This window comes from Ilyonectria robusta (assembly GCF_021365365.1).
Source record: "Ilyonectria robusta strain PMI_751 chromosome Unknown BGZ61scaffold_40, whole genome shotgun sequence".
NCBI classification, from domain to species: domain Eukaryota; kingdom Fungi; phylum Ascomycota; class Sordariomycetes; order Hypocreales; family Nectriaceae; genus Ilyonectria; species Ilyonectria robusta.
In genome coordinates this window covers 204,990-216,780 of record NW_025764474.1, presented here as the reverse complement: position 1 = coordinate 216,780, position 11,791 = coordinate 204,990, and the positions used below count along the sequence as shown (strand labels likewise).

Below are 11,791 nucleotides of genomic sequence, written 5' to 3'. Positions count from 1 at the left end.
GTTCCTGACGGCGATAATACGAGCAAGCAGTGCTGTAATTGGCTGGGTCGGAGCCACAGTTGGCGGGGCACGGGATGGTTCCACGCGGCTGCACCGCCTCAATAGACCCCGATTTAGGGCGCTCGGAGGCTTGGAGAGGTAGCCTGACACTGACAAGTCGGTACGAACAACCCGAGCCCGAACTTGGCATTCTCTCAACCAACTGATTCTCCTGTCACCGTCAATTTATCTCGACCCCGTTGCGGTTTCAGATTCCATCCTCCCTCCTCTTCCCGGGGCAGAAGTCGACACAGCACTCCGCTACTTCTACCAAACAACACAGTCGCTCCTCTTCAGCAGCCACCAGCAATCATGAGCGCCGACCGCCAGACCATCATCGAGGTGAACCGGTCCCTCCGCAACATCAAGAATGTGAGTTGTCCTCTGTACCCCTGACACGCTCCCTCCCAATATAGAACACCAGCGTGCTGATGGCAGCATAGGAACTCGAGACCCTCCTCGAAAAGGGCGTGATCGACGACGCCGTCTACGACACCATCAGCAATTCTCTCCCCGCCGAATCGTCGCTGTCCGGTCCCCTTCGCACCGCAACCGGCTCGTCCAACCCCGTTCCCGCCGTCGCGGCACCCGCCCGAGCTCCCGCTGGCCCCCTCCCGACGAAGGCCGTCGAGAACCTCAAGATCAACACACCGTCGCCCGGGCCGCCCGCCTACGACCAGACGCCCCCTCCCGGGCTTCCCGCACGCAACGCCAAGCCCGTCGTCGCCCAGGCTCGCGCGCTGTACCAATATGCCGCCTCGGACGGCCGCGACCTCTCGTTTGAGAAGGACGACCGCATCAACGTCTACGAGTACATGAACCAGGACTGGTGGATGGGCCAGAACGACCGCACCAAGCTCGAGGGCATCTTCCCGCGCAACTACGTCCTCGTCGAGCACGAGAACAAGGCCCCTGTGCCTTTGGGCCAGCCTCAATACGGATACCCGGCCCAGAAGCAAGGCCCGCCGCCGCAGCAGAGCCCGTACAACACACATGTGCCACCCATGGCCATCGCTGAAGGATCGTCGAACAACCAAGGTCAAGAGGGTAGTGACAAAGCTGAGAAGGGCAAGGAGATGGGCAAGAAGTTTGGCAAGAAGCTGGGTAACGCTGCCATCTTCGGTGCTGGTGCCACGATTGGTGGCAACATTGTCAACAGCATTTTCTAAGCCATAGACATGAGGGAGGGAATGACTCGGGCGGCTTTAATATGGGGATCGCCTGGGCTTGGGCAATTTAGTTGGCGTTCTGGGACATCTGATGGGTTAGATCGACTTGCTTATGTCTTCATACATATTCTCTTGAGGGAGAAGGAAAATACACAGTCCCTTCTGTTGGGATACTCAAAGTTTAGAGATTGATTACGTTCATCCCTCGATTATGACTAGTATAAAAAACATATAGATAATCTCGGAGGCCGAGAGAAGCGTAATTTCGATCCAACTCGATGTCGAAAATGGCATCTTCCTCGATGCTTTAGTGGATCTCAGCCCCGACGCACAGTGCACAATACGGTGCGGTGAATCCACATTCCAATCAACACTAGCACAAACTCCCGCCATGGCCAGTTTCGGCACTGTGCTCGACCTAAAATTTCTTGACGGCCTGCTCGCTCTTCAGCGAAATCCTGGACGGTGAGAGCCTCCAACAACACGACTACATCACCATGTCAGGCTCAAAGAAACGCCAGGCAGAGGCGCCGGCTCAGGCCCAGCAGCCGAAAAAGAGCAAGAAAAGAAAGGCAAATGCGCCGGACGATGACTCTCTTGACGTCGAGCTTGGCGTCAACCTGCTCTTCACCCGCATGGACAACCAGCTCTTGGCGGATCACCTCGCCCAGAAGTTGACCCGGTTCGGAACCGATCTCAGCCCTGTTGAGATTTCCGATTTGACCATGTCAGGTGAGCAGTCTCTCTGAAGGCCCCGTGTCCTGCTATTGCCGTGCTTTCTTACTGATCTTGATGCACAGCCAGTACCATCCGGGATACAACATCGTGGCAGGAGTCGAGGACTCTGGACAAGTTACCTGATTTCCTGGAAAGATTCTCGACAGGCGCCGAGGAATTGATGAAGACGTCCAAGAGGAAGGGAGCGCCACATACCCTCATTGTTGCAGGAGCTGGCTTAAGGGCTGCCGACATTACCAGGTACCGTTGTTTCGAATTGCATATCCGCCTTTGGAACCCGCCATTGACCAGAAACAGGGCTGTCCGAAAATTTTCCCGCAAGGAAAGCACTGTCGGTAAACTGGTAAGCTCCTCCTCATCTTGTCCTTCCGGGCAAGATCACTGCGTCGCGGAAACTCACATTGCCACAGTTTGCCAAGCACATGAAAGTGGACGAGCAAGTCGAGTTCCTCAACAAGCACAGTATCGGTATCGGCGTCGGCACACCTGCCCGCTTGATAGATCTCATCAAAAACGGTAAGAATGCACCAGGACATGGCCCCCTACACACCTGCCATGATGCTGACTCCTACCAGGAGCGTTGTCCCTCGAGAACCTCAGGCGCGTGGTGGTGGATGCTTCCCACATTGACCAAAAGAAGCGAGGCGTTATGGACATGAAGGACACGATGTTGCCGCTGGCGCGGTTCTTGTCGCTCGACGAGTTCAAGGGCGGATACGTGGACGAGAAGAAGCCGCTGGCGTTGCTGTTCTATTAGATACCCCTCCACCAAAAATGAACTCGCGGTTTCTTGGATACCTATGAACCAGCACCTCCCTCTCTTCCTTGATGTTGACATGTGAACACAGTGCTGGACCTACAAGAGTGGTACTCCCACTTGCCAGAGCTGGGCGGAATCATCCGGGCTCAGCTGGAGACGGAAGGAGGCCATGAAGTCGACTGGCTCCTGACCTCTCACTTCAGAAGCCCGCTCCTGCGACTTCCCTTTGCTGCCAGCGACACCTTCTCTAATGAGCCGATTCGAATGGCCCTTGTTAAGTTCCTTTCGCTCCTCTCCCCTCTCTTCTCTTCTCTTCTCTTCTCTTCTCTTCATCATCCGCAACTCCACCTTGAGCTCAACAGCCCACCTCTCATCAAGACTTCGCTCTCGTTTTTGGATCCCCTGCCTCGCTACGCTCTTTTTGGTGACTATCGTTAGTTGCGACAAGCCATTTTGCTCCGCTTCTCATTTCTCCATTGCCCTCGACACGTTTGACGATGAGGTCCCATCTCACGACGGGCATCCTACTGTCCGGCTTGGCCGGCGGTGGGACTAGCTATCACGTTTCTGTCCCAGGTAAGGGTGTTGGACATTGCTATTGGGGCTGCCACTGACAGAAGCCGCAGAATGTGCTACCAAGTGCTCTCGTGATCTCATGGGTCATCACGGAATGTCCAACATGAACACGCTCTGCACCGACATCGCCACTCAGCGGGCAAGTCCTCCCTCACACCGCGCTCTCTCCATCACTTCGTGTGCTAACTGTCTCATCAACAGGCCCTCTTTCTATGCCTAACCAACTCTTGCAAGTCTCAGACTTATGGCCCTGCTCTCGCGTACTCCATTTCAGAGTGTTCTAGCCTCGGTGCTACCATCTCCAAGCTTCATCCTGTCGAACTTCATCATTTTGAACCTCATCAACGACAACCCACATCAATCGCCCCTCGCTCTGAGGCAGGGATGCTTAGCTTTGCAGACCAGTTTACACTCTCGGTAGACTGCACCGCCGGATCTGATGGTGTTCTTACCCTATCCCTACCATCCGCTGGTTCATCCCCAACAAGCCAACCACTTCCCTATGGTGCATCTCCTGCCTCAAACTCTCCAGGTGCTGCTTCAGGTCCCAGCTCAGGACTTGGCACCTCTCCTGGTTCCCCTTACCCTCCCACAGGCCCTCAACCCGCTGCCACTGGTCCCCAATCTCCTGCCACTGGTCCCCAATCCCCTTTCACTGGTCCTCAACTTCCCACTGGCCCTCAATATCCTCCTCAAGATCAGCCTGGTCTAGGTGTCATGCCACCTGTCCTTCCATCAGCCAGTTCTCCAAACCAAGGTTCTGGAAAAGGTGCTTTGCCTTTGAACACCGGTTCTAATGGGTTTAATCCTGCCGAAGAAGATTGCGACGACGACGGTTCATCCAATCCATCGTCTGGTGGACAACCTTGGCCGGTCCCTATTCCAGCACCAGCCAATCCGGCTGGAGGTGCCCAGTCTGTTGACCAGAGCTCACCAAATACCCAGCCTCTTCCTGTGCCGGGAAGTCCAGGTCCTTCGAGCCCATGGGGTGCGTCTGGAGTGATCAACAATGGCCCTAGTGGGGGTTTGCAAGGGCCCTTTAGTGATGCTGGCAGCAACAACGGCGAGTACCCATCGACTGGAACCAACCAAAGCCCGTCAACCGGAGTCAACCAAGGCGGTACCGGTGGCTCTCCCTCTTCTGGGTTAGGAGACGGCAATGAACGTCCAACTTCTGGCCAAGGCAGTTCGGGACCAGCTCAGCCTGTGCCACAGCCTGCTTCGCAACCACCGGCTCAGGGCCCAGGCTCATCTGGCCCAGCCGATCAGAGTGGGACGTACCCAGCTGGACAGGGCCAAAGCCAGACAGATGAGGATTGCGACGATGGTCCACCTGGCAGCCCAGACTCTGGTGCACCTGTCCCTCCTCCCCTGACACCACCACCGACACCAGCCGGCTCGCCAAATTGTTCCGGCGATAATGGCAGCCCAGACTGCCCTAGCTCAAACCAAGGAGCTCCGCAGCCGTCAGTCTCTCCACGTCCTTCTGGTCCTTCTCCGGGAAATGAAGACAACAGCGGGTGTGCCGGCGTTGGAGATGGACCCCAAAACTGTCAACCACCAGCTCCCCCACCACCTCAGGGCCCATTGCCTGCTCCTTTGCCCCCCAACCTTCCGGTTCCTTTGCCCGTCCCGATGCCCGTCCCAGCATCAGATGACGCAAGATGTTCAGGGAATGTTGGAGATCCTCCCTGCGTGGGTGCTGGCGCACCAGCTGCTGGACCAGCTCCCTCCAGCGGCAATGGCAATGGCATTGATCCTAACGCCGGCACGATTAACGGAGGTCCAAGAGGCGGCACTGAAGCTTCTCCGAATGCTCAGACACCTGGATCAGGACCTGCCGGACACTGTGCCGAGTCTGATTCTGGCCAAGGTTGCGAGACCAAAGCCGGTCCTCAGGCGCAGGCGCCCGCTTCCTTGCCTCCTGTTCCATCCTCACCACTTCAACCTCCTTCACCACCTTCGCCTCCTTCGCCTCAGCCCGCTGGTGATAGTACGGATTGCCACGGAGCGACTGAAGGTCAATCCTGTGGCTTCGGGTCTGTCTCCAATTCTCCGCGCCCTCCCTCGCCTCCCGCATCAGGCGTTCTAGGTTGCCCCGACGGCCTCAATGACGGAACTTGCCCTTCGACCAACTCCCCCCAATCCTCTCCTGCTCAACCCCAAATCCCTCCCGTCATTCCGCAATTTTTGCCCCCATCTTCTCCTCCAGCTCCAGCTCAGCTTCCTCCAGCTCCAGCTCAGCTTCCTCCAGCTCCGGCTCAGCTTCCTCCAGCTGCCCCCCAGTCTCCATCAGCACCTCCAGCTCAGCTGCCTCCTCCAGCTCAGCTTCCTCCCACAGCCCCGCAGTCCCCATCACCACCTCCAGCCCCTGTTCAGCTTCCTCCTGCAGTTACCCAGTCTCCATCTTCTCCTCCAGCTCAGCTTCCCCCCACGGGTCCCCAGTCCCAATCACCACCTCCATCTCCTGCTTCTGGGGATTGCTCCGCGGAAGGAAATGGAAATGGTCAACCTTGCCCAGCCTCGCATCCAGGTGGTACCGCCCCGGGAGCCGACCCGGTTACAATTCTACCAGCTCCGCCAAATTCGCCTCCACGCAACACAGATCTTTCTTCACCCGCGCAAGGGAACCCTCCGCCTTCGCCTAATGATGGTCCTGTCAACCCATGCGACAGTGATCCATCGAACTGTCACAACCTTGATACAGGTGCAGGTCCCAATGTGGTACCTTCATCGCCTCAAGCACTTCCTTCCACATACGGCGGACCTGTTCTGGGAGAAGACCAGGCTCCTCCAAGTCCTAACAACCCCGGATCCGCACCTTTACCACCACCAGACAATCAGGCCCCAGGCCCGGGTGAGCAGACATGTAACGGCGAGTGTCCTGTGAACAACGATGGGCCGAATTCTTCACCTCCAGTCATCTCAAGCCCAATCGACGGGCTTCCCCAGGGTCAAGGGCCGGTCTCTCCTCCCTCTGGACCACCAAATTCCGGTGCCCCTGACTCTCCCTCGAGGGCCGCAGAAGAAGATTGCGACGAAGGCGAAGTCAAGCGGGATGTCCTTGGATCATCTCCCGCCGCTGTGCTCGCCCCCGGCAAAATTGGGTTCAATGAAGGCACACTCATGACACTCTAGAGGACTGGTTCATCATCGTTGGCTACAGCATTGCCCACTGGACATGCTACGGGATGGAGAGCTCGAGATGTTCCAGAGCCGGAAGCCTACGACCCCGATGACCGTGAGGACAGCACTTTCATATCATCGGGCCCTCCTGTTGCCTCGTCGTTTGTGCCATCTGATACCATGCCCTCGACTACGAGCTCAACAGAACCCCCAATGGTTAAAGTCAACTCCAGCGGACGATTCCAGCCCTCCGTTTCCGCCTGCGTGCTCGCTTTGTTTGTCATCATTGGTTGCCTGGGTTGCCTATGGATGTGATGGCACATGATTCCGGACGATTTGTTGGCGTATGGTGTTTTGGGATGAGAGGTGGTGTGGGAGCCGAAGGCGTTATTATGTTTGGCATGTCAACATTGATTATTGTCGGGATATCGCGGGAAGAGGGTGATTATTATCATGATGTTTTAGTATCCTTTGTAGACTTAGGAGATTCATCGGAAGAAAATAATTGAAGAAACCCGCTTGACTGAAGCTCATTGGACCAACGGTGACGCCTTTTTAAGGTGATCGGATGTGACGTTGTGTTTGTGTAGTGGGCACATGTAAGGGCGATCCCATGACGCGCATGAGGCAGAGACTGATTGGGTATAGAGTCAAGTGTTTATTCCAAGCGACACCACATCTCTGCAGCCAATGATTACCAGCCGGAGATGTGGATGCAAGTCGATATTTCTTAACTACCTAGCTTAGACTAGAGCTGCTCTCTGCGAGCTGGGGATGCAAAACGCACAATCCGTTTGATACCTGCATAAAAGACAGACCCGCATAGGGCCAGCAAGAGAGTCCCGAAAACCCAGAGGAAACCAATTAAGAAAGAAAAGAAAAAAAAAGGAATCGAAGCAAGAACAAACCCAAGCATACACCTGAAGACCAACACCAATAGCGATACAGACCCATTACAAGGTTCTGTTTAATGAAAAAGAAGAAAATCGCAGCAATCGTTAAAACCTGCTTTTGAGTCGCAGCTTCTGGGTTCGATTTTGGTGAAGCAATTCCCAGTCCAATACTCCAATCGCCCACCGTGTGGGATGATTTCCTTAGTCCTGTCATTATTCATCAAAGTGAAAAAAAAAAGATGTTATAGTAGTAAGAGGAGGGGAGAAGTGTCCGAAGACAATTGTCAGGATTAGGCGGGAGTCCAATCCTTGAGCCAAGGGTGGTTGTCGCCGAGCCCTGGGATGACGGCAGTGCTGACACTGCGTTCCCCGACTATGTTGCCAAGAGAATGAGCAATCATCTGGCGGGTAGCACGCTGAGACGGGGCGAGAGGCAGCCAAATTGTGGGCGGGACGGGCGCAGACGGGTCTGGGGCGTCCATCATAGCTAGGTAGTCCGGGACAGATGAGGCGTAGCGTTTTGACTCTTTGCGGAAACCTAGTGAAACTCGAGGTCGAGTGCGGGCATCTTCTTTGACCCACCAAGTCCACAGCTCATAGACACGACGATGTCCGCGCTCTAGCCAGGGATACAAGTCTGGTTCGATACTGTCTTTGGGAACAGAGCCAAAGGGACGCCAGCCGTAGAAGAGAGGCCAGGGATCCCGAAGAGTGAGTGTGTGGCGATGCTGGAGGAGGTCGGCACGGGGAACAGGCGAATTTCTGTAGTAGCCGCGGGGGATCTGGTCGTCTTGATATGACTGGGCAGATCCGGTCCAGGCGGCGGAGACGATGTCCGGGCGAGCGAGGGTATCATAGGAACACCCCTCATCAAGGGTGTCGAGGTAAGTGCGAATCATGTCAAGAATCTTGGTGTCGCCAAGGAGGAAGAGGCCATGCCACCAAAGGGCGACACGAGGTCGGCGCATGGCGAAGATCTTGGCCAAGAGCTCGAAGTCGCACTCGTCAAGTGCAGGCTGGATGACGCTCTTGACGGCGGCGAGCCAGGGGGTGACAAGATTACATTCGACGTCAGGCTGCCAGAATATACTCCATAGGACAGGGCCCAGGGAATACTGGTGCATGCTAAGCGTCATGTGGTATTGGAGGTCAGTGATGTAATATTGGATTGTGCTCTTGTTGATGTTCAAGGTGCCATTCTTTGCGGGGTTGAGAGAGGGCCTGGGGAAGTCAGGCTGCAGCTTGGCCATCCGATAGAACGGAATGGCGAGCGTTGCCAAGAAGGCGGCCTTGACGGGGGAGAGCTCAGCAGGGTCATCATGACTCAATGGTTCATGGCCAATGCCAAACAATTTGCAGAACTCAAAGAGAAATTCCGCGGCCTCGTCGACAGTCGGAGGCTCAGCATTGGGATCAAGGCAGACTTGTTCCTCAGTCGCAACAACGAAGGTGAAGTCGCCGGTACAGCAAGCTGCCCAGGGAGAGAATGGGCCACCCTTGTCATCGGCAGACCAGCCCGGCTTGGGAGCCAGGATAGCACAGAGCCATTGGATGAGAGGCTCGGAGGCCTCGACGGGGAGTTGAACAAGGATCTCATTCTGCGCGAGTATGCCAACCGCGTTCTTCGGGAGTGGGCGGAGGCAGGAGTCGGTGTAGTGGACCCTCCGGCCCTGGAGCTGCAGTAGCCGAGTGGAGAAGATGTAGGACCAGCACATGGTCAAGATGGCGAGGCCTTGCGGGGCGTTTGACGCACCAACGTTGGAGGACGGCGGGCTCCCGCAGCAGCTGGCGCTCGGATCCGAAGAGATGCGACACTCAACGATATCGGGATAAGCAAGGCGGAAGTATTTTGTGGTGCCGGTGACACGGGAGAGATCCAAGCCCATATCGTCGAGGGTGTCGCCGACGATGGAGATATCAGAGTTCTCATCGGCGAGCGCCTCAGCGGGCTCCGGGACGGACCATCTTGGAGCACCAGCAAGTACGCCGTTTTGAGGAAGGGATTCGGGAAGTGGCGGCATGTCCTTGAAGACAATGTGTGCGTCGAGTCCTGGGGGAAAGACGCCACGAGGGAGGGCCAATGCCTTGTCGAGGAAGTGTTTCCATGTGTGAGTGGCATTATTGAACATGTGGCGAATGGCTGTTTCCTTGGGGATCAAGGCATCTTCGACATCGTCGGCAACGCCACGGAGCTGTTCCATTGCCGGCGGTGATGATGAAGGAGGCGAGAGAGATGAGCTGGACGTGCTGGCATCGGACGTCGAGGTAGCATCGACATCCGCAAGGGGATGATCACTCGCATTATCTGGCTGGGGTACAGCCGCAGCCTCAGAGAGGCCAGTGACGACGGTGGAACTCCGGTCACAAGTACACTCGAAACAGTTCTGAGGTGGGGAGCCATCTTCCATGACCCATGACTGGGTATGGACATATCTCAGGTCCCAGGTCAACTGCATGATGATTGGGGTGGGAAAGAGGGAGAGAGCGTTCTCTCCCAATGGGTTCTTGGGGGGGGGGCAGTGATGAGGATGAAGCTGAGAGGGACTCAAGCCACACACTCAATGGGTGGGCACTATGATTGTGGTAGAATGAGATGGAGTGGAGGACGGGAGGACGGGAAGACGGGAAGACGAGAAGACGGGAAGAGAGGAAGAGAAGATGAGAAGAGAGAGGGCAAGCAGAAAGAGGATGCCGGGTAGAACGGGGCCAGTGGGTAGGAAGTGGGAAGTGAGAAGTGGGAAGTGAGAAGTGGGCGAGGATGAGGGATGTAAGGCGTTATAAGACTTTGTAGTAGGAGAGAAGGGGTGGGAGGGATAAGGATTGAAGGAGAAAGAGGCTGAAGGAGCTGGAGGTCAGCAACCCCGGGAATTGTCAAGTATATTATAAGAATCGGAGATGCGCTGAGATGCAGGAGCTCGACTGCAGATTCGGGTTGGAGCGGCGGGTATGGGCAGAACTATTGGTTCGCGGCGGGCCTCATCTCGCGAGCTGCTTGGTACTGCTTGGTACCGACGGGCATACAACCCTCCTGTGGCCCTCCATCCATCCCGTCTGCGCGGTCTGGGCTTGGGTCTGACTTGCAACTGGGCTGGTTGCTGAGCCTGGGCCTGGGGGGCGGAGCGGCGGGCGGTAGGAGGCGAAAGAGAAAGTCACAAACATGCAGATGCAGAGACAGACGCGGGAGGTGCATGTCGCAGATCCCGGATGTGGGAGACTATTTTCTGGGAGACATGGCTGTTGGGAGATTGGGGGGGTCCGGTTGTTTCTTGTCAGAGGACTCGCTGGGACGGCTGGGTTACTGGGGTGTATGCCGGGAAGCGGAGTGACGGCGGAGGCGACGGAGATGCTGAACGATTTTGAACGGCGAGTAATACGTAGAAGGGCGAGTAGAAGAGCCAGTAGAAGACGTCGACGAGGACGAGATGCGGCGGCCGGGGCGTGGCAGCGGCAAAGAAGCGGCGAATATGGGATGGGGCCGCGCTCGGTACCTAGAACCTAGAGGCTAGAAGGGGGCAGCGTGGGAGAGTGGGAGTGGGCAACGCGATAGGCCAGGGCTTAGAAAGGTTGATTTTGAGCATGGCTCATGGATCATGGATGCTGGGGGACATGATGCGCTGCAGGAAGGGCTCCGCTGGGGCAGACGGAGGTCGAGACTGACATGGGGGATGGGACGGCAGGATAAGCAAGGGAGAGACGGAGACGGCAGGATGAGCAAGGTATAGACAGCATGGGCTGAAGGCTGGAACAGAATAAAGTGCGATTTGTAGGACAAACGACGCTCAAGATGCCAAAATGGAGTCTTGGGGGGGCATTGCGCATGGGGCAGGGACAAGGGGGATCACAGACATGGGGGTGCTTTTCTTCCTTGCGCCGCAACTGACAGCCGCGTGGAGAGGTGTCACTTGGTACTGCGTGTGGATGACGATGTGGAGGTGAGGAGGGTACAGAGCGTTGCGTACTCCAGCATGTATATGCGCGCTTGTTAGGGGGTGTGGGTGAGCGATGAGTGGGTGAGAGCCGGAGACTCGAGAGTGAGAAACACAGGATGCAAGAGACACACAGGCACAAAAGACACACCTGGAGAGAGGCATGATGCCCAGCCAGCCAACGGGTGTGGATGGAGGAAACGAGGAGCAAGTAGAGGGGAAGAAGAGGAGACATGGAATGAAACATGACGCCCAAAACAGGGCAGCACACAGGAAGAAACTTGGAAGTACCTCGAGTAGCAGCTTGTACCGGGCTTCGTAAGGACCTCGGGGGGGGGGGGCACGTTGCCGCTCTTTGCTTTGCCTCTACGGCCTTCTTTCTTTTCTTTTTCTCCGGACTTGCCATGGCTCTTCTGCGGGCGTTGTTGGGGGGAACGAACAGGACGCAAGGGAGCAAGGACGCGTGCCCACAGTAGTTGAACAATACGTCCCGAGGTTTTCTTTTGGCCGGATCGACGAATTGCGACGGGTCAGATGCGACGTGTGCTGCTGCGTCTGGTGCAC

At 56.3% G+C, this 11,791-nt stretch overlaps 4 protein-coding genes across 4 annotated transcripts; 3 read left to right on the top strand and 1 right to left on the bottom strand.

Moving 5' to 3' along the window:
- Positions 1–75: 75 nt before the first annotated feature.
- BGZ61DRAFT_403679 (SH3 domain-containing protein) lies at positions 76–1,480 on the top strand. The gene is made up of 2 exons (XM_046243110.1): positions 76–411; positions 483–1,480. Exons 1-2 carry the CDS (start codon positions 352–354, stop codon positions 1,206–1,208), a joined length of 786 nt encoding a protein of 261 aa, XP_046095801.1. The 5' UTR covers positions 76–351; the 3' UTR covers positions 1,209–1,480.
- Positions 1,481–1,552: 72 nt separating this feature from the next.
- BGZ61DRAFT_465202 (U3-containing 90S pre-ribosomal complex subunit-domain containing protein) lies at positions 1,553–2,751 on the top strand. Its single transcript, XM_046247550.1, has 5 exons — positions 1,553–1,940; positions 2,009–2,186; positions 2,244–2,289; positions 2,357–2,462; positions 2,522–2,751. The coding sequence occupies exons 1-5, from the start codon at positions 1,706–1,708 to the stop codon at positions 2,701–2,703; spliced, it is 747 nt and encodes a 248-aa protein (XP_046095800.1). The 5' UTR covers positions 1,553–1,705; the 3' UTR covers positions 2,704–2,751.
- Positions 2,752–3,322: 571 nt separating this feature from the next.
- BGZ61DRAFT_566720 (uncharacterized protein) lies at positions 3,323–6,420 on the top strand (the record flags this gene model as incomplete). Its single annotated transcript, XM_046255939.1, has 2 exons — positions 3,323–3,421; positions 3,484–6,420. The coding sequence occupies exons 1-2, from the start codon at positions 3,362–3,364 to the stop codon at positions 6,418–6,420; spliced, it is 2,997 nt and encodes a 998-aa protein (XP_046095799.1). The 5' UTR covers positions 3,323–3,361.
- A 1,171-nt stretch (positions 6,421–7,591) lies between these two features.
- On the bottom strand, positions 7,592–9,757 carry BGZ61DRAFT_499760 (uncharacterized protein; the record flags this gene model as incomplete). The annotated part of the gene is made up of 1 exon (XM_046251441.1): positions 7,592–9,757. One exon carries the CDS (start codon positions 9,755–9,757, stop codon positions 7,592–7,594), a length of 2,166 nt encoding a protein of 721 aa, XP_046095798.1.
- Positions 9,758–11,791: the final 2,034 nt, after the last annotated feature.

Bases quoted from the DNA above. Each gene is read 5' to 3' on its own strand.
- BGZ61DRAFT_465202 (XM_046247550.1), top strand. From the start codon at position 1,706: ATGTCAGGCTCAAAGAAACGCCAGGCAGAGGCGCCGGCTCAGGCCCAG. The intron at 1,941-2,008 runs GTGAGCAGTCTC...CTTGATGCACAG, and splicing joins TTCCGATTTGACCATGTCAG to CCAGTACCATCCGGGATACA. The intron at 2,187-2,243 runs GTACCGTTGTTT...GACCAGAAACAG, and splicing joins AGGGCTGCCGACATTACCAG to GGCTGTCCGAAAATTTTCCC.
- BGZ61DRAFT_403679 (XM_046243110.1), top strand. From the start codon at position 352: ATGAGCGCCGACCGCCAGACCATCATCGAGGTGAACCGGTCCCTCCGC. The intron at 412-482 runs GTGAGTTGTCCT...ATGGCAGCATAG, and splicing joins CCCTCCGCAACATCAAGAAT to GAACTCGAGACCCTCCTCGA.